The sequence below is a fragment of the Eubalaena glacialis genome, chromosome 10 (assembly GCF_028564815.1).
Source record: "Eubalaena glacialis isolate mEubGla1 chromosome 10, mEubGla1.1.hap2.+ XY, whole genome shotgun sequence".
Taxonomy (NCBI): Eukaryota; Metazoa; Chordata; class Mammalia; order Artiodactyla; family Balaenidae; genus Eubalaena; species Eubalaena glacialis.
This window is the reverse complement of record NC_083725.1, coordinates 120,711,351-120,734,701: the sequence shown is the minus strand read 5'-3', so window position 1 is coordinate 120,734,701 and position 23,351 is coordinate 120,711,351. Positions and strand designations below refer to the sequence as shown.

At 58.7% G+C, this 23,351-nt stretch overlaps 1 protein-coding gene across 1 annotated transcript in view; it reads left to right on the top strand.

The window, feature by feature from the left end:
* Nucleotides 1–23,351, top strand: part of KCNQ1 (potassium voltage-gated channel subfamily Q member 1) — a 348,499-nt gene that overhangs the window by 73,198 nt on the left and 251,950 nt on the right. Inside the window, exons 3-6 of the mRNA XM_061202275.1 lie at nt 17,676–17,802; nt 18,345–18,423; nt 18,801–18,897; nt 19,472–19,612. Coding sequence (XP_061058258.1) covers nt 17,676–17,802; nt 18,345–18,423; nt 18,801–18,897; nt 19,472–19,612 — 444 coding nt within the window. The remainder of the gene's footprint in view (nt 1–17,675; nt 17,803–18,344; nt 18,424–18,800; nt 18,898–19,471; nt 19,613–23,351) is intronic.

The window sequence follows — 23,351 nt, the reverse complement described above, 5'->3', positions numbered from 1 at the left end:
AATCGAGGAACCGACTTGATTGGCTACTATTAACTCAAGTCCACAGCTCCCATTAGGGGTCCCGCTTGGGTTGTTGTCTCCGTGGGTTTTGACAGATGTGCGGTGACGTGTGTTTCGGGGTCACACAGGGCGGGCTCACTGCCCTGAAGCGCCTGTGTGCTCCCGCTCTTCATCCTCCCTCCCCCAGAGCGCGGCCACCACTGCTCTTTTTGTGTCCCTAGCATCTACAAAAGCAGACAGCGCGGGCTTGGCCGCTGCGAAGTGTGAGGCCCCGGCTCAGGCCGCGTGTGAGCAGCCGGCCAGGGGCGCGTGCCCCTCCCTGGGGTCTCCGCGCACAGTTCGAGGGGCGCCCTGCCCCCCTACCCTGAGGGCTCTCGCCTGGCCTGCGGGAATGCCCGTCTGACTCCCCCGAGAGCCTGCCTGCGGTTCTCTGGTCCTGGCTTCTCGTGATTTCTTCTTTTCCAGAAGCATCCACACTCCGTGGCCATGAACCGGGCCATGCTCTGAGCGTCCCTGGAGTGCGGGCGCCCCGTGTCCTTCTGGGGACCGTCTGGGCTTGGCCGGTAGGGGATAGAGGTCAGGCTCTCTGGCCTGGGGTTGCTGGGCCCTGGGCGACTGAGTGTCCGTGAGGACCTGGGCCCGTTGCCATCTGGGCGTGACCTTTACTCCATCCCAGGTCTGAGTGCTGCTGTCCCCCGTCCCACGTCCAGAGCCTGCCGGCTGCCCGCCCACTGCTCTCCCCCGGCCAGGCCTCACCAACGCCCACGACGTGGCGGCCGGGACAGACCTCTTTAAGGGGCAGTCAGATCCGGTGCTGCCTTGTTTATAACCTCCGGAAGCTTCCCACGCTGTGAAGGGACACCTCCTGCCCCCCGTGACCCACAGAGCCCCTTGAGGCGAGGTCACAGCCCCGCCAGCCCCACCTCCCGATGCGGCCTCCCCAGGGTCCGGCCTTCGTGCGTGTCTTTTAGGCTGGAGCCCAGATGGCACTTCCTCAGGGAGGCCAGCCTCCACTCATCCCTTTTGCCCTCGTACGTCACGCGGGGGTCACGGTGCTGGGGGCTTCGCAGGGGGAGGGCCTGAGATACCGGGCTGGACCTCTCTCAGGTGGGGCACCCTCGCTCTGGGGGGCGGAGGAGGTGTGTGGGTGCTCTGAGGTCTCGGGGGGCCCAGGACCGCAGAGCATCCCAGGGTGTGCACGGGGGCGGGGACACACTTCCCAGGGTCAGGGTGCCAGGTGGGCACCCAGCAGGGACCCAGCCAACACGTGAGCCCGGGTTCTCCGAAGGAGGATGGAGCGTGGCCGTGCGTCTGAGGGCTTTCTGGGGGAGGGGGACGGGTCTGGAGCTTCTGGAAGGAGTCTTCCAGGGCGCCCTCAGCCTTGGGGTGGGCGGCGGGTGACCCTGGACTCAGTGCAGCTGGGTTGCGAATGGGGTTGGGGTCCCAGGGGTGAGGTTTGGATGTCCTCTGGGCTTCAGGCTTCGTGAGCATCTATTTCCTGAGCATCTCCTGAGCCGGCCTGGGGCCTCATGTGAACCAGCGCGAGTGAGCCGCCCTTGGGGGCCCTCGACGTGGGAGGGAGACGGACGCCAAGGGGGTCAGCAAGACGTGGGGGCCGGCACACCGCCCGTCCCCTGGGAGGACGGCGAGGAGGGGGAGACCACTGGGGCAGAGGTCGAGCAGGGGGACAGCAGCGCGAGTCCCGCTGACGGGGAGTGTTTTATGCCCTGGAGGCTGGGGGCTGCAGTCAGCAGGGGTGGAGGAGGCCGGGCGAGCTCGGTGAGCCTGGGGAGGGTCAGGCATCTACTCTGGGCAGACGGGGGACCAATTTCTCACTCAGGGTGGTTTTGAAAGAGCCTTCCCAAAGCAGATCTTCGATTTAGTGCAGCTCTCCTTATATGTAAACTTGTCTTTCAAAAAACGATCCGTTTTTTCGTCCATCTCTTAGGTTGGTTTGGTGATTTTTCTCATTCCGTCTCATTTTCGTTCGCTGAAAGTTCTCCTCTTTAGGTGTACAGGTCAGCGCGTCCTGGCAAACCTTCACCGTCTTAGAGTCGCCACCGCAATCAAGACCTAGAACATTCTCACCACCCCCGAAAGTCCCTCTGTGCCCTTGGCAGCCCTCCCCCCCCGCCCCCGCGCCCCCAGCACCTGGTAATCACGGATGTTTTCTGTCCCCATGGTCCTGCCTTTTCCAGGACGTCATTTGAAAGGCATCCTGAGTTCTGTAGCCTTTGTGTCTGGCTTCTTTCACGGAGCAGAACACATTTGAGTTTCATCCATGTTGTGGCCTGCGTTCAGTAATTTGTTTCCTTTTAATTGGAAAGGATAAAATGTACCCCAGTTTGTTTATCTGTTCGCGGGCTGATGGACATTTGAGCTGTTTCCAGTTTTCGGCTGTTATGATTAAAGCCACCCTGATTACTGCCGTCAGGTTTTTGAGTGGTCATATGTCTTCATTTCTCTGGGGTAAATCCCTGGGATGCTGGACCATAGGCTAGATGCATGTTGACCTTTCTAAGAAACTGCAAACTGTTTTCCACGCTTTGCTCTGTTTTTTCCGTCCTTCCATCTAAGTCTGTTTCCGTCATCCGCGTTCCCATCAGCACTTAATACTGCCCGAATCGTACGCCTTAGCCGTTCTAACAGGTGTGTGGCCCCTTCCGTGGCTTTACTCTCATCTCCCTGGTGACCGATGACGTGGGGCATCTCCCTGTGTGCCCACTTGCTGTTTATATGTCTTTTTGGACCCAGCGTCTGTTCAGTTTTTGCCCATCCGAGTAACTGGGTCATTGGTCATATTAGTGAGCTGTAAGCATTGCTTATATATTTTACATATAAGTCTAGATATTAGATTTCAGTGTGAGGTTTCTGTTTTGCAACTATTTTCTCCTGATCTGTGGCTTCTCTTTGCTTTTCCTTAACAGCATCTCTCAAAAGAACAGAAGTTTTTAATTTTGATGAAGTCCAATTTTTCAGGGTTTTTTTTTTTTTTTTTTTTTTCCCTCTCCAAGGTTCATGCTTTTTGTGTTCTGTCTAAGAACTATTTGCTGGATCCAAGGTTACCGAGAGTTTTCTGTGGATATTTTATAGTTTTACATTTTATATTTAGATCTGTGATCCATTTTGAGTTTAATTTTATATACAGTGACAGGTATGGACGGAGGTGAAATCTTTTGTGCATGTGGTTATTCAGTTCTTCCAGCTCCTTGTTTCCATCGAATTAGTTTGACACCTTTGATGAAAATCAGTCGACCATCTGCGTGGCTCTGTTTCTAGACTTTCTAATCTGTTCTGCCACCATCACCCTGCCTTGATTCATGTGGCTTTTATCGTAAGCCTTGAAATCAGGCTGTGTTAATCCCTCAATTTCGTTCATTTTCAAAAGTATGTTGGCAATTCTGGTCCTTTGCATTTCCATCTTAGAATCGGTTTGTTAATTTCTACCCCAGAATCCTGCTGGAATTTTGATTAGCGCTGCGGTGAGTCATTAGGTGAATTCAGGTATCAAACACATCGTAATAAAGCCGAGTTTTCTGAACATGATGGATCTCTGTGCCTATTTAGATATTTTAAAATATCACTCATCTGTGTTTTCTAGTTGTCAGGGCACAGATCTCACATGTAATTTGTGAGAATTGGTACCGAGTATTTCTTGGTTTTGAAGCTACTGAGATGGAATCGTTTTCTCAATTTCACTTTTGGATTGTTTGTTGCTTGTATGTCAACTTCGTATCCTGTGGCTTTGCTAACCTTATTAGTTCTGGAAGCTTTTTTTTTTTTTTTGGGTATTCTTTAGGATTTTCTGTGGAGATGAGCATGGTGTCCCAAATAAAGTCAGCTTTGTTTTTTCCTTTTCAATCTCTGTGCCTTTTATTTCTTGTTTTTGTCTGATGCGCTGGCTGGGACCCTTTTCAATCTCTCTGTTTTTTTATTTCTCTTTCTTGCCTGATGGCCCGGCTGGGACCTCCACAACAAGATTTGGTCGTGAGGAGAGAGTAGTTGTCCTTGTCTGGTTCCTGATCTTGTGGGGAGACAAGTGGTCTCTCCCCCTTAAGCATGATCATAGTTTTGGGGTTTTATACGTGCCCTTTATCTGCTGAGGAAGTTCTTCTCTTCCTAGTTTGCTGGGAATAGAGCATGTGTTGAGCGTGGCTATTGGATTTCGTCAGACGCTTTTCCTGTATCTATCGAGATGATTCTCTGTGTTTTCTGACTTTTAATATGGTGAACTATACTGACAGGTTTTCAAATGTAAACCAACCCTGAATTCTTAACATAAAGGCCACTTGGTCACGATGCATTTTAAAAGAATATATTGCTGGGTTTGATTTGCTAAAATTTAGCATAGAGTTTTTGCCTGTGTGTTCACGAGGGATGCGTCTGTGGTTTGCTTGTAACATCACTGCTCTTGGCGTTAGGTACCACCGGCCTCGTAGGATGCGTTGGGGAGTGTCCCTGCTTTTCGGTTTAGGCAGAGCTAGTGTAGAATTGCTGTGTTTCTCTGTGGGTGTTTGGTAGAGCATGGGAAGCCATCTGGGCCTGGAGTTTTCTGAGTGGGAAAATTTTCTGTTAGGAATTCAATGTCGTTCGTAGATCCGGGGCTATTCGGGTTCTCTTTTTCTTCTCAGGGAACTTTCAATAGTTTGTGTCTTTGAAGACATTGTCCCCAAGGAGCCGGAGCCCCAGCCCAGACTGGGGACAAGACCGTCTTGTGATGGGTGTCACTCCCGGGCGGCCTAGGGACCGTGGGGTTTGTAGCATCCGCACGCAGCTGTCCGAATGCAGGGGGCCTCTTGGGTGCCCCGAGAGGGGACACGGGCTGGTGGCCTTTGGCCCAGAGCTGCTCCAAGGCCCTCCCCGTCCCCTTGGCTGCTGGCTGCCCCAGCTCTCTGGGAACAGGTCACCGTCGGGGCGGGGGGCGGGGACATGGGGGGCTGAAGATCAGACTTTCGCCGTTCCCTTCCCGTTCTGCTCCCCGGGAAGGCAGCCCCTTCTCCGAGGAGCGAAATCCAAGTAGCCAGCTCTCGAGTCCCCGGCGCGTCTGCCTTTGTGTCACACTCTTACTTTGTAAACTTCGGCCCTAAAACAACACACGTCTTCTGAAGCTGCTCACATATCAGCTCTTGAAACAGCAAAATCCGTGCACAATTTCCTCTCAATCCCTTAAAACATTCCTGAAAGGAAAGAAAAAAAAAAAAACTGTTTAAATTCACGCCTGTCATTAAAATCTCTAGACGTGCAGCATCAGAGCAGGTCCCCAGCTGTCAGGACACAGAGGAGCGGCCCGTGCGCAGCACACACGCGTGCCTGCTCGGGCGCACGCGCACACGTGCACACGTGCACACGTGCACACGTGCTCTCACGCACACGCGGGTGGGAGCAGCCTGGGTGCAACGCAGCGCTTGGACCGGATCCTTAGGAAGGGTTTTCATCCCCGAGTCTCCGCTGTGGTCAGCTTCTAGTTCTGGGTCAATTCTTCAATAACACACTTTGAGAAGCTCGGCAGAGAAAATCCGCCCCCACCATGGTCCTCCTCCCAGAGCCGAGTGGCCAAGGCAGCGATCGGTGGGGCGGGGCTTCTTTGGGGTTCACAGCCCTCAGCAGTGGGGTTCCTGGGCTGAAAGTCAACCCTGTGTAGCTGGCCTGCGGACAGAAGCAGCATCCCTCCGCCCGGGGAAGATGGGGGATCTGCTTTAAATACGTGTAGAGCTGGCTGCCGGGCAGCTGACGGTGCTGCCGTGGGCACGGCGGCCTCCCTCCCGCCCCCGCCGGCCACTCCTGTCTGGGGCTCAGGACCTGCCTCCCCGAACCCCCCACCTGCCTTTCCTCTGCTCGGAGCCCCGGTGCCTCTCCCGCCACGCCCCCTCTTCCCACCCGGGGCCTTGGCGTCTCTTCTGCTGGCCGCCAGCAGCACGAGTTTTTCCACAGAGTGGGAAAGGGGCGGCCGATGTTCCGGGGCCCCTTCCCAGGAGGACAAAGCTTCAGGGCCTACAGCCTGGACGTCCCCAGGGACCCTTGGCTTGGCCATGGTGTCAAGCTGGAGCCCCGGGCACCACTGCTGCCCCCTCAGTCCAGAAGTTCGTGATCAAGGTGCAGGGGGTTGGTATCTGAGGCTGGGAGGGGACCTCTCCCCCAGCTCTGGTGGTTCGGTGGTGACCAGGGACATTCCTTGGTTTGTGGAAGCATCACCCTGATCTCTGCTTCCCCATGTTCACGTGGGGTTCTCCTGTGTGTGTCTGTGTCCTAATGTCCCCCGTTTATAAGGACACCAGTCGGATTGGATTAGGGGCCCATCCTAGTAACCTCAACTTAATCACACCTGCAATGACCGTGTTTCCACCTAAGGTCACATTCTGAGGGGTCAGGACTTCAACTTACGAATTTGGGAGGGATACACGTCAACCCCGAATGGTGCCCGAGTGGGGCAGACTTGTTGAGCGAGGGAGGTTGGGGGTCATTCTGACCTGCTCTGTTGGCGTGAGGGGCGGGTAGCCCTCAGGGACTGTTGTCGCCCGTGGTTCTAACGGCCCAGCCCGGGTCCTGGATTTGGTGCTGTGCTCAGAGCCCGGGACTCAGCCAGAGTGAGATGGGAGAGGTTCCTGTGCTGCGGCCCTGCATCCCACTGTGACAACGGTGACCTCGTGAGGGGACACCGGGGGCTTCTAATATGATGAGAGGACTGGGCGGTGGAGGAAGCTGGTGGTGGGGACGGGCCAGCAGACCCCTGTGAAGGTGGCACCGAGGGGAGAAGGGGGCTGAGGGGCAGGGGAGGAGCTGCAGAGGCGAAGGCCCAGGAAAGAGGTGGCCACTGAGGACAGAAAGGAGGCCGTGTGGACGTAGCTGCTGCCCCAGCCCTCTGTGCTCTTCCCTGAGCGCCCAGGAGGAGGGTGGCCTCGGGCATGGGCTGGGCATCCAGGTGCTCAGCAGGAGTGCACCGAGTGGCTCACAGAGATGTCGGGTGCTCTCGGGGGCAGGCCCGTGAATGTGCATCAAGGACGTGGTCCACACAGAGCGCCTGGCACACAGTAGGCGCAGCTGGATGGACAAAGGATCGGGCTCTGGTGTTCCCAGCATTGGGAAGATGGCAAGCTGGCCCAGCAGTTCTGGGGGGCGGGGGTCACTGTGCTGGGACCAGGATGAATAAATGAAGGAAGGAAGCGAAGGATGGGTCGTTTCCTTCTTTTTATCTGCTTGGGAGGAAGACGTTCCCAGATACCTAAGTGCAGGCACGTGGAGAGTTTCGCCTCTTGAAATGTGGAAACAAAATCCAAATAATGAATTTATTTGGTTGCCAGAGTCGTTGAGATTCTGAAGCCTGGTGGGTCCTCCATCTCTCATCGTCACAGCAGGCAGTTGCCAGAGTGGCTGTAAGGAAGGAAAGCAGAATCCTCACAGCATGCAGATGTCCCATAATGAAGTCATCACTTGTCCTCAGTCCTGTCCCAGAGACCCCATCTGCCACGCCTGCTCCCTGCCACGTCCCCACCGTCTGTGTCCGACCACAGGATGCTAGTTGACTGCAGGGTGAAGTTAGCGTTCTCGCAAAAGGTGTAGTGTTTCATGGGGTCTATAAAAGCAACATTGGAGATGCTTTATTCACCCACAGAGCCACTGACAGGAACAAAGTCACGCCAATTCCTGCCTCACTGGGGAGACAGCCGTAGGGGAAACTCTACAGTGGAAACTGTTCCTAGGCTGGAGTAGGTTTGGTTACGAGTTAAGGAACCAAAGGATCACAGTGATGGGATGGAAGGGTTCAGTGAAACTCCCAAATTCTTGAATAAAAAGGAAATGAGTAATATACTGATCAACTTGACGGCTATGAAGAGAATGAAAGAAACAAACCAAGTGAAATAGCAAATAGACAGTAAAGTGGAAAGAAGCCAGACGTATCCAATTTTACACTAAATGTGAATGGCTTGAATGCCTCTGTTAAAAGGCAGAGACTGTCAGAAGCGTTTTTATTTTTAACAAATACATTGTTCAGAGGAATTCAGTCAAGCAAACTGGTGATGACAGTTGAAAAATGAAGGGGTGGCCAAAGTGATGCCCAGCAAGCACACACAAAAGGAAAAAACAAAAGCAGGGTGGACAGCATCAGGGTCTGTGCTGAGACCAGCCTGGACAAGGCACCATTTCTAGGGGAGAAAACTTTTATGCATCAGAGAGCATAACAAAATATGTAAAGCAAGTGCTATTGGAAATGCAGGGGTTGACTGTGATACTCACGGAAAATTTTAATGCATCTTTTTCAGCACAGGACGATTCTAGCAGATGAAAAAATCAGTAGAGACACGGATGGTTACATGTTGCAACCGTGAGCAATTTCAGATTCCAACAGTAAGCCCAAATAAGTCCCTGTTACCTATAGCCAGGCAACAAGCATCCCCAAATGTGGCTCCTTCAAACAACCATCACGAAGAGCTTAGGGTCCGTGGAGACGGCTCCCCTCTGCCCTGCCTGGAGTCAGCTGGGGCTACAGGCTCTAATTCCGGGGTGGTGGGCCACATGGTGGAAGGCCCTCTTCCCCTGGGCCTCCCCAGGGCTGCGTGTCTTCCTCACGGCTCGGTTCCAAGAGGTGGGAGGCGAACAGGGCTGGGGACTGTCACTTGGCCCTCTTCTTCTGTCTGGCATTCACAGAGCCCAGGTGCAGCGGGAGGAGAAGCAGACTCAGGACCTCATTTCAAAACCAGCGCTGTAGCTATGGATCCTCATCACGGAGGTGTTTTATTTGTTTACGCCCATGGGACACTTGTAAAGACCAGTCACTTTATGTGACCATAAAAACACCTAACACACTTTGAAAATTTGAGACTTAGCTGTTTACATTTTCTCATCAAAGCCCAATACAATTAGAAATAAATGATTACAAGGTCACCAAAAAGGCTTGACTATTTGGGGATTAAGCAGCGCTCTCCTACGTGGCCATCAGGGAGAGGAGGCCAGTGGGGAGCATGCAGGCCGCGTTCAGCGATGAAAGCAGCCCCTCTGCATGCAGGAGGGCGCTTCCCGGGCCCCCGTCCGGGCCCAACACTGACAGGGGACATTTGTCGTTTCCACGCTGTTGCCCGCATCACTCGCCAGTGGCTTCGTTGTCTTTACAAGTGCATCTCTCCAGGATGGTTGAAATTCACTCGTGAAAAGCAAATAATAATACAGTAAAATATATAGGCTATATTTTGTGTAAACACACACACACGCATTTTTCTTTTTTTTTTACCAAATGCCTCCTGAGTGCCCACCGTCTGCCAGGCACCCTGGGGTTGGGGGACGAGCAGGCTTTGCTTTGTCAGAATCTGCCCAGACTACCACCCGGGGGCCCTCTTCCCGGCCGCATCTGTCTCTCCCGTGCCAGCCAGGTGTGGGGGCGCTGAACTGCGTCCGCCCGCTGACCTGGGGACACCCAGGTCGGGAGGAAGCAGGCGGCGCTCGGGCACCCCCGTGTCGCTGGTCCCAGGGCTGGAGGCACCTCATTAAATCACCTGCAGCTCGTGTGACTTTAGTTGGGTTGGCACCGGCAGTCCACGTGAAATTAAAATTACCTCGCGCCGCTCTCCTCCCCTCCGCAGGCGGGCGGCCTTTTTCCAGAGGCTGAGCCCGACGGCCTGCGATGCTGGGAAGGATCTGGCCCCCATGAGAACGGGCCTGAGAACGTGCCAGGGCACGGTGTGCCCCAAGGCCCCCGTCTTGCTGAAACCCCCGTCGCATACCCGCTCCCTCGGGGCCCGGACCCATTTGCTGTGCCCGGACCCATTTGCTGTGCCCGGAGTGACAGGCGCTGGGGTTTGCGGTTACTTGCACAACTTCGGACAGAGGACGAAGGGGGCGGTGGTGGTGCTGGAGGGGCCGGGACTGACCCCCACTGCACCCTGGCTCTCCACGGAGTGGGGTCCTGAGCGGCCGGCAGCAGGAAGGGGTTGCTCCAGGGACGTCCTTGTGCTTTGCTTGCTCCCTGGAAGAGGGTTTCCCGGGGAGCTCGTGGTGGAGGAGGTGCCCCTGTGGGAGGTGGGCCATCCTTGGCACTGCCCAGTGGCCACTCAGCCTGTGGAGCCATCGTGAAGTGTTCAAATGTGGCTCCCGTGGGGCTGGGGGTGACGGTACAAGGGGGAGCCCAGGGGACCCGACCCTCTCTGGGGAGGGGATGCAGGCCCATCAAGGAGCAAGGAAACTCCACATGGAGTTGCCATGTGGCCCTTTGAGCAGCAGGTGGGCGCCTTGTGGGCTCGGGGCTGGACTGGGCCCGGCCTTGGACAGACAACTGAGGAGGTGGCATGGGGAGGGGTCCCCCGGGCTGGGCTGAGTGCTGCTGCCTGGTCGGGGAGGGGGGACACAAGCTCAGGACAGGACAGGCAGCGAAGGGTTCAGCATCTGTTAGATGGGGTCTGGGCGCCAGTCAGGAGGGCCGTCTGTGCTGTGAGACCTGTCTGGGTTGGGCCCTCCTCTAGGCCTCGCCACCTGTGCTGGGGACCGCCTCCCCACTCAACACGACCCTGTCTTCTAGATCCTTCCTCCCCACAGCCCGAGGAGGTGGGTCCCGCCAGCACCCGCATTTCACAGACGGGGTCACTGAGGCACCGCGGGGTTGAGGGGCTGACCTGGGTCACCAGCCCTGGGCATTTGGTGGCCCTGGATCTCACTGTCCTGCGGGAGGGTGGATGCTTTCGGGGGCCCGGCCTGCCCCTCTGTCCTAGCGTGGATGCCCCTCGGGCCACAGGGCCACCCCCTCCCTTCCCCCAGTGCCTGACCCAGGGCCTGGCCCACCGACCCTGCCATGGCCACCTCGGGCCACTGGGACCTCGGGCAGGATGCAGAGGGGCCCAGGGGCAAGGTGGTGGCTGCACATCCAGGGAGGCCGTGGCACCGGGGGACACAGCCTAGCAGAGGGGCTCCCCATGGGTCAGGGGGAGTTGGGTGGGGAGGGGTGGGGGGTCAGCCCCCCGGCGGGTCCTGGGCGGGCAGAATCCCGGCCCCGTGCAGGGCCACAGCATGCGCCTGCCCCAGGCCGGGCAGCTCTGGCGGGGTGGTGCTGGTGTTGCGCAGTGGGGGGAGGGCGGCCAGCTGTGCCCAGCACATGTCACCAGGAGGCCCATGGCCCTCGCATGGGTGCGCGGCTGGGAGCAGCTGGCCTCAGGCAGGCCCCCGAACAAAGAGTCTTTGAGCAGCCTGCACGCCTGCTCCGTGCCCTCCGGCCAGCTGACCTTCCCGGGAATGCTGAGGCCGGCCCCCTCTGTGGCTTATCGGGTCCCACGTGGAGTTGGAACAGCTGGCCCTGGAGCCCGCCGACCGGGCTCTGTGCTGGGGACCCCAGCCCCCCCATGGGGACACCTGGCTAGGGCCAGGCGGCCCACACCTCTTCCAGAGACCTCACCCTGCTCGCCTGCGCCCCTGGCCCTGACGGGTGGCGTGGTCTGGCCCCCAAGTCCACCCCTCCTCCAGGCTCCCCCGTCTGTCTGGTGAAATCCTGTTTACCCCAGAAAGCACAGGCGTCCTTCTCACCCGGAAGCCTTCGAGGGACCAGGAGCTCCCGCAGTGGGTCCCCCAGGCCCCATCTCCGAGTTGCCCACGTCTGGCATCCACAGGGCCGCCTGGGAGGGTGCCGTGCCTTTTGTCCTCGACCCCAATTCCTGCTTTCCGTCGGCCCCCACCCCTCCACCCCGCAAAGCTCAGCGCTTAATTCCCAGCAGTTAACCTTCCAACTCTCTTTAAAATTGATTTTTCATTATGAAGATAACAGAGCAGTAACATCTGAGCACCAGGGCGATAACGGTAAGGATCCATGAGGCGTCCTTTATTGTTTAGCAAAAACAACAAAACAAACCCTTTCATCCGAGAAGCTGGGCTCTGAGCGCAGGCAACGCGCGGGGCTTAACCTCCAGGCCGGCTCGCTCTCTGTCACACGGGGGCCGTGCTCCGTGGGGCCGTTCCCAGCGCTTCTGAACCAGGCGATGCGGGCAGGGCTGAGCCTCAAAACACATCGGGCTTTCGACAACTTTCCCAATGGATGAGGAGGATTCACGAGCTGATAAAAACGAAACAATAGATAAGACGGCCGCGTGGACCTTCACCCTTCTGGGGGGTGGGCAGTGGTGCCACGGGGATTACGAAACGCCCAAGGAATCCGCACCCTTTCCCCTTTGTGTACCGGGGCTGGAAAACCCAGATAAGCACCTGCTTTTCTGAACCTTTATCTTGACTCTCGGGATTTGCGGATCTGCTGTTGACTGCCGTTACCCAAAAACGCCGAAGGCGGGTGCGGGCTATTCCCCTGACTTGTACCTTGGCCGAGCTCGGGGGTCCCAGCGTCCGTGTGCCCAACGGCAGGGCCTCCTCGTGCAGAGCAAGCAGGGCCCTGGGCGTCCTGTTGGTAGCCGGCGCCCTCGGCCCAGCACCGCACTCGGTCTCGGGGGTTCAGTGCCCGCCCGTGTCCAGTGCGGCCTGGCCTTTGCGCTTCGCTTCCTGCGCCATCCTCCGCTGGGGACGCGGCTGCACCCGAGTGGCCTTTGCAGGCAATCACGGTGCTCTGTTTGCTCATTTAACAGTGAACTAACAATGGGCCACAGAGATTAAGAGCCAGAGGCTCAAGGACGGCTGTTTCTGCCCCGCGGGGCCGGCCCCCAGGTCCAGGCGGAGGCCTGAGCGCAGAGCGCCCGGGGGCAGGGGACGTTTGTGTCGTGGAAAAACACACGCGCCACACAGGTCACCATTTTCAAGTGCATTTAACGCGTTAACAACGATGTGCCACCACCACCTCCGTCTAGTTTCAGAACTTAGTCGTCACCCCGAAAGGGAACCCTGCACCTGTCAGCAGTGGCCCCCATTCCTCACTCCCCCAGCCCCTGGCAGCCACCGAAAGGCTTTCTTTTTATTGAAATTGTGGTAAAATACATAGAACATACAAGTTACCATCTTAACCATTTTTAAGTTCACAGTTTGGTGGCATTAAATACATTCACGCTGTTGAGGAAACATCACACCATCTGCCTCCAGCAGTTCCTGTCTTTCCAAACAGACACTCTGTCCCCATTAGACACTCACTCCCCTCCCCCAGCCCCTCATCCCCACCGTCTACTTTCTGCCTCTATGGATGTGACTCCTCCAGGGACCTCACGTGGGTGGAATCAGGCAGGATTTGTCCTTCTGTGTCTGGATTCTCTCACTGAGTGTAGCGTCCCCAGGGCTCATCCACATCACAGCCTGTGTCAGAACTTCCTTCCTTTTAAGGCTGAGTAATATTCCGTAGTGTGGATGGACCTCAGTTTGTGTGTCTGTTCATTCGATGGACACTTGGGTTGCTTCCACCTTTTGGCTGTTGTGAATAGTGCTGCTGTGAACACGGGTGTGCAAATACCTTTGAGATCCTGCTTTCTTTTTTTTTTTTTTTTTTTGAGGATACACCCAGAAGTGGAATTGCTGGATCACATGTGATTCTATTTTTAATTTTTCGAGGACCCTCCACACTGTTTTCCACAGTGGCCGCACCATTTTCCATTCCCGCCAACCGTGCTCAAGGCTCCAATTTCTCTACATCTGCGCCAACACTTATCTCGTTTTCCTGATAGTAGCCGTCCTGATGGGTGTGAGGTGGTGTCTCGCTGTGGTTTCGATTTGTGTTTCCCGATGACCAGTGGTGTTGAACATCTTTTCATGTGCTTCTTGACCATCTGTATGTCTTCTCTAGAGAAATGCCTATTCAAGTTTCATACCCATTTTTTAATTGAGTTGTTTCTTAGGAACTTTGTTTTTTAAAATAATTCTTAACTTTACAAATAATACTGCCAAGAGCCACCCCAAACCCCGCTGCTTGTGAGACACATGGGGATCCCAGGACCCGCTGCTCTGAAACTCACAGAAGGAGGGGCACGGCCGCCAGGTAGGGGGCTCGTGGCTGCCTGGAGCCCTGACGTCTGAGTGCCTGGTCTGCTTCCCGCAGGCAGCGGATTCTCGGGCCTGTGCCCTGGTCTTAGCGCCCGGCCGGCTCACAGGTCCCTGGTCCATGAGGCCAACTGCAGCTGGGAGGCGACCTTGCTTTGTCTGAGGGACAGTGGCCAGGTGGGAGGGGGCCCTTTGTCCCTCTGGTGACTGCGGTCTTAGCGGAGGTCCCTGACACGAGGACGGCCCCTTCTCCCCATATCTGTGGGGCAGAGCTCAGGGCCGTGCTCCGGCCGGTATCCTTGACCCCTGCTCACACGCGGGCACGCAGGCACCACGTGTGCTCGCGGACAGGGGCCTCTGGGCTGACTCTTATCAGTGGAGGGGTCAGGTGTGATGGGGGGGGCCTGAGCGGGACCGAGAAGGGTGTGGGGACCTGGGGGGTGGGGTGGGGAGGAGCTGGAAGGACAGTGTCCCAGACCGAGCACTCAGGCCCAGGTGGGGAGGGGCGGGTGCCTTGGGCCGGCGGCAGGCTCTCGGGTGGGCCAGGGCGAGCCCTGACCCTTAGTGTGGGCCATGGGGCCAGGGCGGTGGCTTGAGCGGGGCTGTGGAGGCAGGGGCTGAGGTGGGCAGGCTCTGGGGGGAGCTTGAGGCCTCTGTGTTCCCCTCCGGAGCTTGCTCAGGGCCTGGTCTGCAGAGACAGCCGGGCTGCAGGCCTGCCCCTGCCGGCTGGAGAAAACCCAGGGCGAGGAGGGTGGCCGGGGTAGGGGTGCGGGAGTCATCCTTCTGCGTCTGGGTCACTGAGCCTGGAGGCTGGTCCCCCTTTCCCCGGAGCTAAGAGGAGGCAGCCCTGCCATTCCGTGAGCCTGCTTTGGACTGGGGGTGCTGTCCCCTGAGTCAGGGGGTCAGCCCTCCGGCAGGCCCTAGCCTACTGGCCTCCACAGATGGACAGTCCAGCCCAGTCAAAGCCCCCAGAGCAGCCCCCAGCCCAGGGTGGCCCAGGCCCCTCTGGTGAAAAAATTCCAGAGTCCCTGCAGGCCAAGAACTTCGGGCCAGCCTGTCTGCCCTCCCGGCACCCAGGTCAGTGGACGGGTGGCTCCAAAAGATGGTGATGGCCGGGGCCACAGGGAGGCCCTGGAGGTCCCGGTGAGCGGCGGCCAGTCCGGAGGCCCCGGCCTTGGCCCCAAGTGCCACCCTGCCCAGCGCTCGAGGCTGACGGTGTGGGGATCATTGCATCTTGGAGCAAACGTGTGCTCCCCCTGCCCCGGTCCGGGCTCTCTCCCGCCCAGCATGCCGGTGGTGCCACATTAATGCACAGCCCGGCCCCGAGCTGCATTCCAGACTCAAACGGGATTTGGGGATTAGCGTTGTTTTAAATTATTCCTACACCTCACCCCTCCAGAGGGAGAGTCCCCCAGCCCCAGCCCACCAGCCCCAAGAGGGCAGGGGTAGCTCTGAGCTCGAGGCCAGGATAATTTGGGGGGAGGGGAGACACACAGCATCAACAGCCAACCCTGGGAGTGACTTATTTATCTGGAGGTCTGTTGCAAGACTGAACTGCAAGTAAGCTCTTACCTGATGTTTATAAGATTTCTACCACTTCGAATATGCTTATGACGTGGCTGGAGAAGGTATTTAAGTAACAAAATAATGCATCAAAATAAGAACAAACTTGCTAAGTGATTGATTGGCCCGATGGTGTTTGGATTTGCAGAGCTGGGATGGAGGCTCTGAGGACTGCTCGTTGGGGGACTCTGTCCGCCCCCTTGGGGCCATCAGCAGTCCGGTGACCCCTCCTCTGTGAAGATGCCAGCACTGGTGTCTCAGCTTTGGGGACCCAGAGGTGGTGGCGCTGTGGCCCTTGTCGAGATGGCCAAACACTGGAAGCCGGACCCTCCACCTGCTACCCCGCTACCCCGTCGTTCATTGCCAGGGCCTCCTGTCTGTCATCTGCTCCTCACACCCACTTAGGACTGGCCGGGCCAGAATCTCGGGAAACACATGCACGAGACGAAGCCCTTGTACCGGGGAGCCCTCGGTCGCTCATTGGTCTGATCGTTCGTTCATTCATTCATTCGTTCATTCATTCATTCACTCACTCAGCAGATCCATGTCCAGGGCCAACCAGGGCAGGCATGCTCCGGGGCCAGGGAGAGGGCGGCGGGCAGGTAAACATGGCTCCTTCCCTGGTGGGCTCAGCCCCCCTCCAGCTGAGGACAGAGGTGGCAACAGCATGACCCTCTGAGGCCACAGAGCCTGCGAGCGTCCACCCTCCCTCAGTCTCCACCATCCCCCACGTGCCCCCACCCATACATACCCCCACCCTGAAGAACTTGACGTTGCGAACCAAGAACTTTTTTGCCAAAGGGAAGTGGTAAATTTCCCACATTTTCTCCCATTATCCCCCGAGCTTGCCCCAAACACAAGCTGGATGGTATAAGTATTCCATCCTAATTATGGGTATTTGGGAGCCAGTGTCCGGTTACCCCCTCCTGGTGGGCTCCCTGGTGGGGGAAGGCAAGGCCGGGCACGGGAGCAGGGCCTGCCATCTGTCACCCAGTGGGAGCAGAAGTCCCCAGACAGGGCTGGGTTCCCTGGGCTGGGGCGGGGTGGGGACAGGGCAGGGCACCAGCTGGAAGTGAGCTGACAACGTCCTCAGGTCCATTCACGCTGTAGGCTGTGCCAGAACTTCCTTCCTTTATAAGGCTGAGGAATATTTCGTTGTGTGGATGGACCACATCTTGTTTTGGCTATTCAGGGCCCCTTGAGATTTCGTGTGAATTTGAGGGCTTTTTCTATTTCTGCAAAAATTGTCATCAGGGTTTTGAGAGGGATTGCATTGAGTCTTGCAGATCACTTTGAGTGGCACTGACATCTTGACAGTATTAAGTCTTCCAATCCGTGAATGTGGGATGTGTTTCCATCTATATGTCGTTTTTCATTTCTTTAAACAATATTGTTTAGTTTTCATTGTACAAGTGTCCCACCTCCTTAGTTAATTCGTAAGTGCTTTATTCTTTTTGATGCTAGTGTAAATGGAATTGTTTTATAATTTCCCTTCCACATCGTTCATGGTTTGTGTATAGAAATGCAACTGATTTTTGTGATCAACTTTGTATCCTACTTTGTTGAACTCATTTATTAGATCTAACAGGTTTTTTGCATGGAATCTTTAGGGTTTTTTACGCATAAGATCATATTGTCTGTGAACAGAGATAATTTTACTTCTTCCTTTCCAATTTGGAAGCCTTTTATTTCTCTTTCTTGCCTAATTGCTCTGGCTGGGACTTCAGTACTCTGTTGAACAGAAGTGGTGAGAGTGGGTATCCTTGTCTTGGTCCTGATCCTAGAGGAAAAGCTTCCAGCCTTACTCCGTTGATATGATGTTCGCTGTGGGGTTTTCATATATGGCTTTTATTACACGGAGATAGTTTCCCTCTATTCCTAGTTTGTTTACTGTTTTTATCACGAAAGGGTGCTGAATCTTGTCAAATGCTGTTTCTGCATCCGTTGTGATCAGGAGACCATGTGATTTTTTTCTTCCGTTCTGTTAATGTCATGTATTACATTGGTTGATTTTCACGTGCTGAACTGTCCTTGCATTCCAGGTATAAATCCCACTTGGTCATAGTGTCTAATCTTTTTTCTGTGGTACTGAATGCGGTGGTGGACCTGGGTCTGTCCAGGTGGGCGATGCAGCAGACCGGGGCCCAGGCCGCCTGCTCTCAGTGGGCGCACGGGGGAGGGGGAGGGGTGCACGGGGGAGGGGTGCGAGGTGAGCTCACGCCCCTCTGTCCCCGCAGGAGATCGTCCTGGTCGTGTTCTTTGGGACAGAGTATGTGGTCCGCCTCTGGTCAGCCGGCTGCCGCAGCAAGTACGTGGGCATCTGGGGCCGGCTGCGCTTTGCCCGGAAGCCCATTTCCATCATCGGTGAGTCACGCCCGCCCCCCTGGAAGCTTCACCCCGAGGCTTCCTGACAAGGGCTGAGCACCCTCCCCCAGAATCTGGCAGGTGGACCCCCATCACGAGTACCACCAGGCAGAGTCCCTCCGCCACCTGTGACAGGGCAGGATCCCAAGGCCAGTGGGGTGACCTCCCAGGTCCCCCACACAGGAGCCAGCCTCAGCGCTCAGGTCCTCTGTCCCAAGAGGCTGCTCACAGGGCAGGGGGTCTGGTCAAGCTCAGCACAACGTGGGCGTCCACTGCCCTCAGCGGCCTGCGAGACAGGGCTGGGGAGGTAGGCTCGGGACAGGGCTGGGGAGGTAGGCTCGGGACAGGGCTGGGGAGGTAGGCTCGGGACAGGGCTGGGGAGGTAGGCTCGGGTGGCCCCTGCACGTGCCTGGGACGGAGGGCCTGGTCTCCCCATTGAGGCGTCTCCGTGTCCCCGTTGTTGGGCCCTGTCCCGCCTGACCGCCAGGCTCCTTGCTGGTGTCCAGCTGCCAGGCTGGTGACGGTGACGCTGTCCCCTCCAGACCTCATCGTGGTCGTGGCCTCCATGGTCGTCCTCTGCGTGGGCTCCAAAGGGCAGGTGTTTGCCACCTCGGCCATCAGGTAGGCGGGGCTGCGGGCTCCCCGGTGCGGGGGTGAGAGCGGCGGGGCCGTGTGCTGGGCGGGGGGCAGGCTCAGGGCCGGTGCTGAGTTGGGCAGGAGCGCTTACTCACTTCTGGGACTCAGGCTGGGACCTAACAGTCTGGGGCCCTCAGTCTGCTCATCTGTAAACTGGGGTGATCCTGGGGCCGCCCCCAGAAGGCGGTCTGGGGGCCAAAGGAATTGAGAAATGTACAGGTTTAGCTCGGGGCCTGGCGTTCTGCCTCCACCTTGACCCTGGGCTTCGGGAGTGGGGAGGGGCGCACGGGGGAGGGGAGGGGCGCACGGGGGAGGGGGAGGGGCGCACGGGGGAGGGGCGCACAGCGACCTGTCCTCCGCAGGGGCATCCGCTTCCTCCAGATCCTGAGGATGCTGCACGTCGACCGCCAGGGGGGCACGTGGAGGCTGCTGGGCTCGGTGGTCTTCATCCACCGCCAGGTGGGTGGTCCGGGGTGGGAGGACAGGGTCTCGGCCCAGCCTCGGCCTGAGCCAGCTGGGCCGTCCTGCCCCCCACCTGAGGGGCCAGTGTCCCCAGCCTGCCAGGCAGATGGTGCCCACGTTCCTCAAGCTGGGACAAGAGACTGTAGGGCAGATGGAAAGACAGAAATACAACATGGAAATGGGTCCGAGAGGCCCAGAAATCTAAAACGGGGCAGACCATGATCAGCCCTGTGAAGGCGGAGGTGGCTGACCCGCACCCCTTCGTGAGGCCCAGCCCCGCATCTCACCGAGGTTCTGTGGGAAACAGAGCCGGGCCGGTGGTCCAGGGCACTGGCCTCGCTCCTGGAGGCTGAGACCCAACATTGCCACTGACGAGCTGGGAAAAATAAGTTATTTCTGAAGTCCGATGTCTGCATGTGAGACATGCTGCCATTTATGTCAACTTGGTGGGAAATGTTGGGGCTTGCCGCTGGCAGGCCCCGCTGCCTGTGATGTCTGCCCGGCGCGGGTGCACAGGGGCCCCGGGTGCCCGTGGGCGCCGGCTGGTCACACCTCCTCTGCCGTCTCCCAGGAGCTGATCACCACCCTGTACATCGGCTTCCTGGGCCTCATCTTCTCCTCCTACTTCGTGTACCTGGCCGAGAAGGACGCCGTGAACGAGTCGGGCCAGGTCGAGTTCGGCAGCTATGCAGACGCCCTCTGGTGGGGGGTGGTAAGTCGGGACCTTGGGGCCACGCGGCCACTGCCCCCTGGGCCTGGGCGGGGCGGGGCCAGGATGTCGCCCTGGGGCTCTGGTTTCTCAAGATCTTATGCCTGGAGACAGCCCCCCCCCCAGTGCTTGAAGCCCTGCCTGGGCACAGGTTTGTATGGGCGGGCGGCACAGGGCTCCGCGCACAGAAGGGCCCAGCGCTGGACGCGTAAAGCCTGACAGTCACCATTGTGGGGTCCTTAAGGTTTTTATCTTTGAACTTGCCTTTTGGGAGGGAAGTCTGGCGGGACCGAGAACAACTGTGCAGGGGGCACGGCCGCACACGGTCCCAGCTCCCGCCTTCCCCAGGGCCGGGTTCTCCGTCACCCTGTGCCCCGCGTCTGTGAGGTTCTGTGCTGGCCCCTCAAGTATCCCTGCACCAAGGAGCGTGACTTTGTAGAGCAAACAAAAGCCACCATGACAGGTCGGGGGATCCTGGGAAAAAGGAAAGGGCTCCCACGTTTTGACTGCGCATCCGGCCCGCAAATTCTGTAGCCGGCCCCGGGCAGCGGTGACACAGAGGTGCCCCGGCTTCTATCCTGGGGGCCTGGAGGCTCCCCCGCCTGTGAAGTTGGGCTCCTTGGGTGTGCCGTGTCCCCCTCCTGCAAGCACCCAGCACCCTGGCCTCAGCCTGGAAGTGGCCAGGAGTGTGGGCCAGCTCCTTCCAGGGATCAGGCTTGTGGTGGGGAAGGCAGATGTGGGGCGCGGGGGGCGGCATATGGACATGCTGTGGGTGGTTGCAGGGGTCTCCGCCGGCTGCAGGACGTCTGAGCTGTGTGGCCCCCGGGGCCTGCTCACCGCGGAAGCCCAGCATCACTGGTGTGTGGGCCTCAGGGCGCAGAGGACACCCCTCAACAAACCCTCCGCTCGGGCCTTGTGGGGAGACAGGTCCTGGGCTCTCAGCTGCAGGGTGGCCAGCAGCTTACCGGCCTGGGAACAGCACATGCGGGGGGCCCTGAGGCGGCCCAGACAGACCCTGGCCGTGGGGGAAGGCAGGGGTGCAGCCCGAATGCCCGCTCCGTGGGCCATCTCTGGGCCGTGGGCTGGCCCTGGCTCTCCCCCTTCCCTGTGGGGTGCGCTTGGGTGCCAGGGGCTAGTGCCTGGGGTCCAGAACAGCCTGAGCAGCAGAGTGGGTGACCCCGGCCCGGGTACGAGCTGCCCGAAGCTGAGGGTGGCCGGTGGGAGCCCCTTTGAGCTGGTGGCTGGGTGGCTGACGTCCAGGCTCGCTCAGCCAGGGAGAGGAGAGGGTCGCAGGCTGCACGAGGTCGGGCCGAGGCCTCGGGGCAGCACCAGATCCAAGGGGTCCCGGATCCAGGCATTGGCTGTGCCGGGCCCTGGCCGTGTCTGTCCCTGACCTGCTTCCTTCCGGAGGGGGGTAGGGGTTCACTCTCTCCCCAGGTTCCCCACCAGCCTCCACAGGGAGGCCCATCCCGGATGGTCCGGGTGGGGCGGGAAGCTGCTCCGTGCCTCCACCCACACCCCCATGAGGTCCACACGTGTTGTGGGAGGGGCTCCTGATATTGGCCGAGTCAGCGTTTTTCTGGAAGCTTCCAGTGTGCCAGGCCGCCCAGGGAAGGCAAGCTCTGCCGGCCCCCCTGCAGGCCTGTGCCTCCACGGGCCCGGGCGTGGCAGCCCCCCGCCCATCCCCCCAGCAGGTTTGGTGGGACAGCCCAGCGCCGGGCAGGGGAGGGGACGCGTCCTGGTGACAGGCAGGTCCTGTGGAGGGACAGGACACTCAGAGCCGGGAGGATCCCCGGGGCCGGATGGCGCGGTGGGAAGCGCATGGGTGACGGCCCGCGGCTCGGCTGATAAGCGGTGCTCGGCCTTGGCACTGGCCCCCCCCTTCCCGGCCGCTCGGAGCTGCCCCCGGCCCGGCCCCTGCGAACACCGCTCCCGCTCGCACACCTGTGCAAACATCCGCCCGCCGGCCGGGAAAACGGCCCCTTTGTGCCCGGCTTGGCACCGGTGCCCCAGCCTCGCCGTCAGCTGCGGCCCCGGCCTGGCCATTGTTCCCGCGGGCCCGGCACCCCCGCCGCCCAGCTCCTGGGCAGACGACTCCCATTCACGGCAGTGGCGCCCCTGCAGCTGTCTAGGCGGGTGGAGCGGCCGCGGCTCGAGTTATGGGCTGTGCTCCTGGCACGTCCCGGACAAACAGCTCAGGAAGCGCGAGCCAGAGCAGCCTGGCTGGGGGCTTCGGAGCCAGCTGGCCACTGCGCCCGACGGTGGCTCTCCCTCGCTGTCCTCTGCGTGGCTTCGTGGGCCACGAGGGGAGCGAGCCCGGCCCTGCCGTGCCCCGTGGCTCCCCATCCGGGGTGGACAGACCAGGGTCTGCCTACCAGGTGGTGCAGCCACCAGCACCTGGCAGGGAGAGGCCTGCCGGCAGGGCCACTGCCCATCTCCATGCTGCATCCACGCCAGACCGGCACCTCTGGCTGGGTGCGTGGGACAGACCCGAAAATAGGGCGTCTGGGCCGCTGGGATGGGCCATCTGCTGTGTTTCCTCTGCGGAGCCAGGGCAGGGGGGCGGGTTCCCGGGGGGAGTGGCCACTGCTGCGTGTGGACCCGCCGGGAGGGCTGTAGGTGCCATGGGGGTGGCCCCAGCGTCCTCAGCATCCAGGCTTGGCCGGTGTTTGCTGGACGAGTGAATGAATCAGTTGATGTGCCCGTAAGGCGGTTCTGTCCGTGGCCCCCAGGACAGCGGGTGCATCAGTGTCCTGGGGCGGCCACAGCAAAGTCCCACAGACTGAGTGCCTTAAAATAACAGAACTGCGTTCTCTCATGGAGCTGGAGACCGGAAGTCCGAGATCAAGGGGCTGCAGGGCCGGCTCCCTCCGAAAGCTCTGGGGGAGGGTCCTTCCCGCCTCTTCCAGCTTCTGGGGGCCCCAGGTGCTCCTGGGTTTGTGGCCGCACCTTCTATCTCTTATCAGGACACTGGTCGGTGGGTGCCGGGCCCACCCAAAAAGCCCGGGACCATCTCCTCTCCAGATCATTAACCCAGCTGCATCAACAAAGACCCTCTTTCCAGATAGGCTTGTGTTCTGAGGGCCTGGGTGGACATGGATTTGGGTGGACACCCTTCAGCCCAGGACAGCGCCGTCCCAGGTGGACATCACGAGGATGTCCCTCCCCTCACCGAGCCTCGGTTTCCAGGCTGAGGGTCCCCTCCGCTCCCCCTACCCCAGGTGGGGACGCCTGACCTGGGTGTGAGAGCTCCCCCCTCACCCCGAGTGTGGCGCCCCATGCCTGGCTGCCGAGGTGTTGGGGAGGATTTAAGACTTTTTTCTTTGCCCTTGGAACAAAATGCGTTTGTTTGTGTTAAAGTTTGAGTGGAGGGAAAAGCAGTTTTTGCGAACACGGCCTCCTCTGTTTAGTGCCCGGGGGTCTCTCGAATCAGGAGGCTGCCGGGCTCTGTTTACCCCCTGCATCTAAATTTAGAATTTAGAGTGGAAAGGCTAGAAGCCGCCCCTGCATTCAGCCACCATTTAAAACAAGAGTCTGGCTCCTGTTCTTTCTCCTTAGCTGTTGGCTCCAGAAGGGGCTGGACTGCATCCTGGCAGAGTGAGGCCAAAAGGGTCTGGGGGCCGAGTGGGGCGTCTGGGTGAGGACAGGGCCTCCCAGATATTCACATGCAAGGCCTGTCGGCACCGCCCAGTGGGTGGAACCAGGGTCAGGACCTCATCTGGAGCTGGGGAAACCGAGGCCC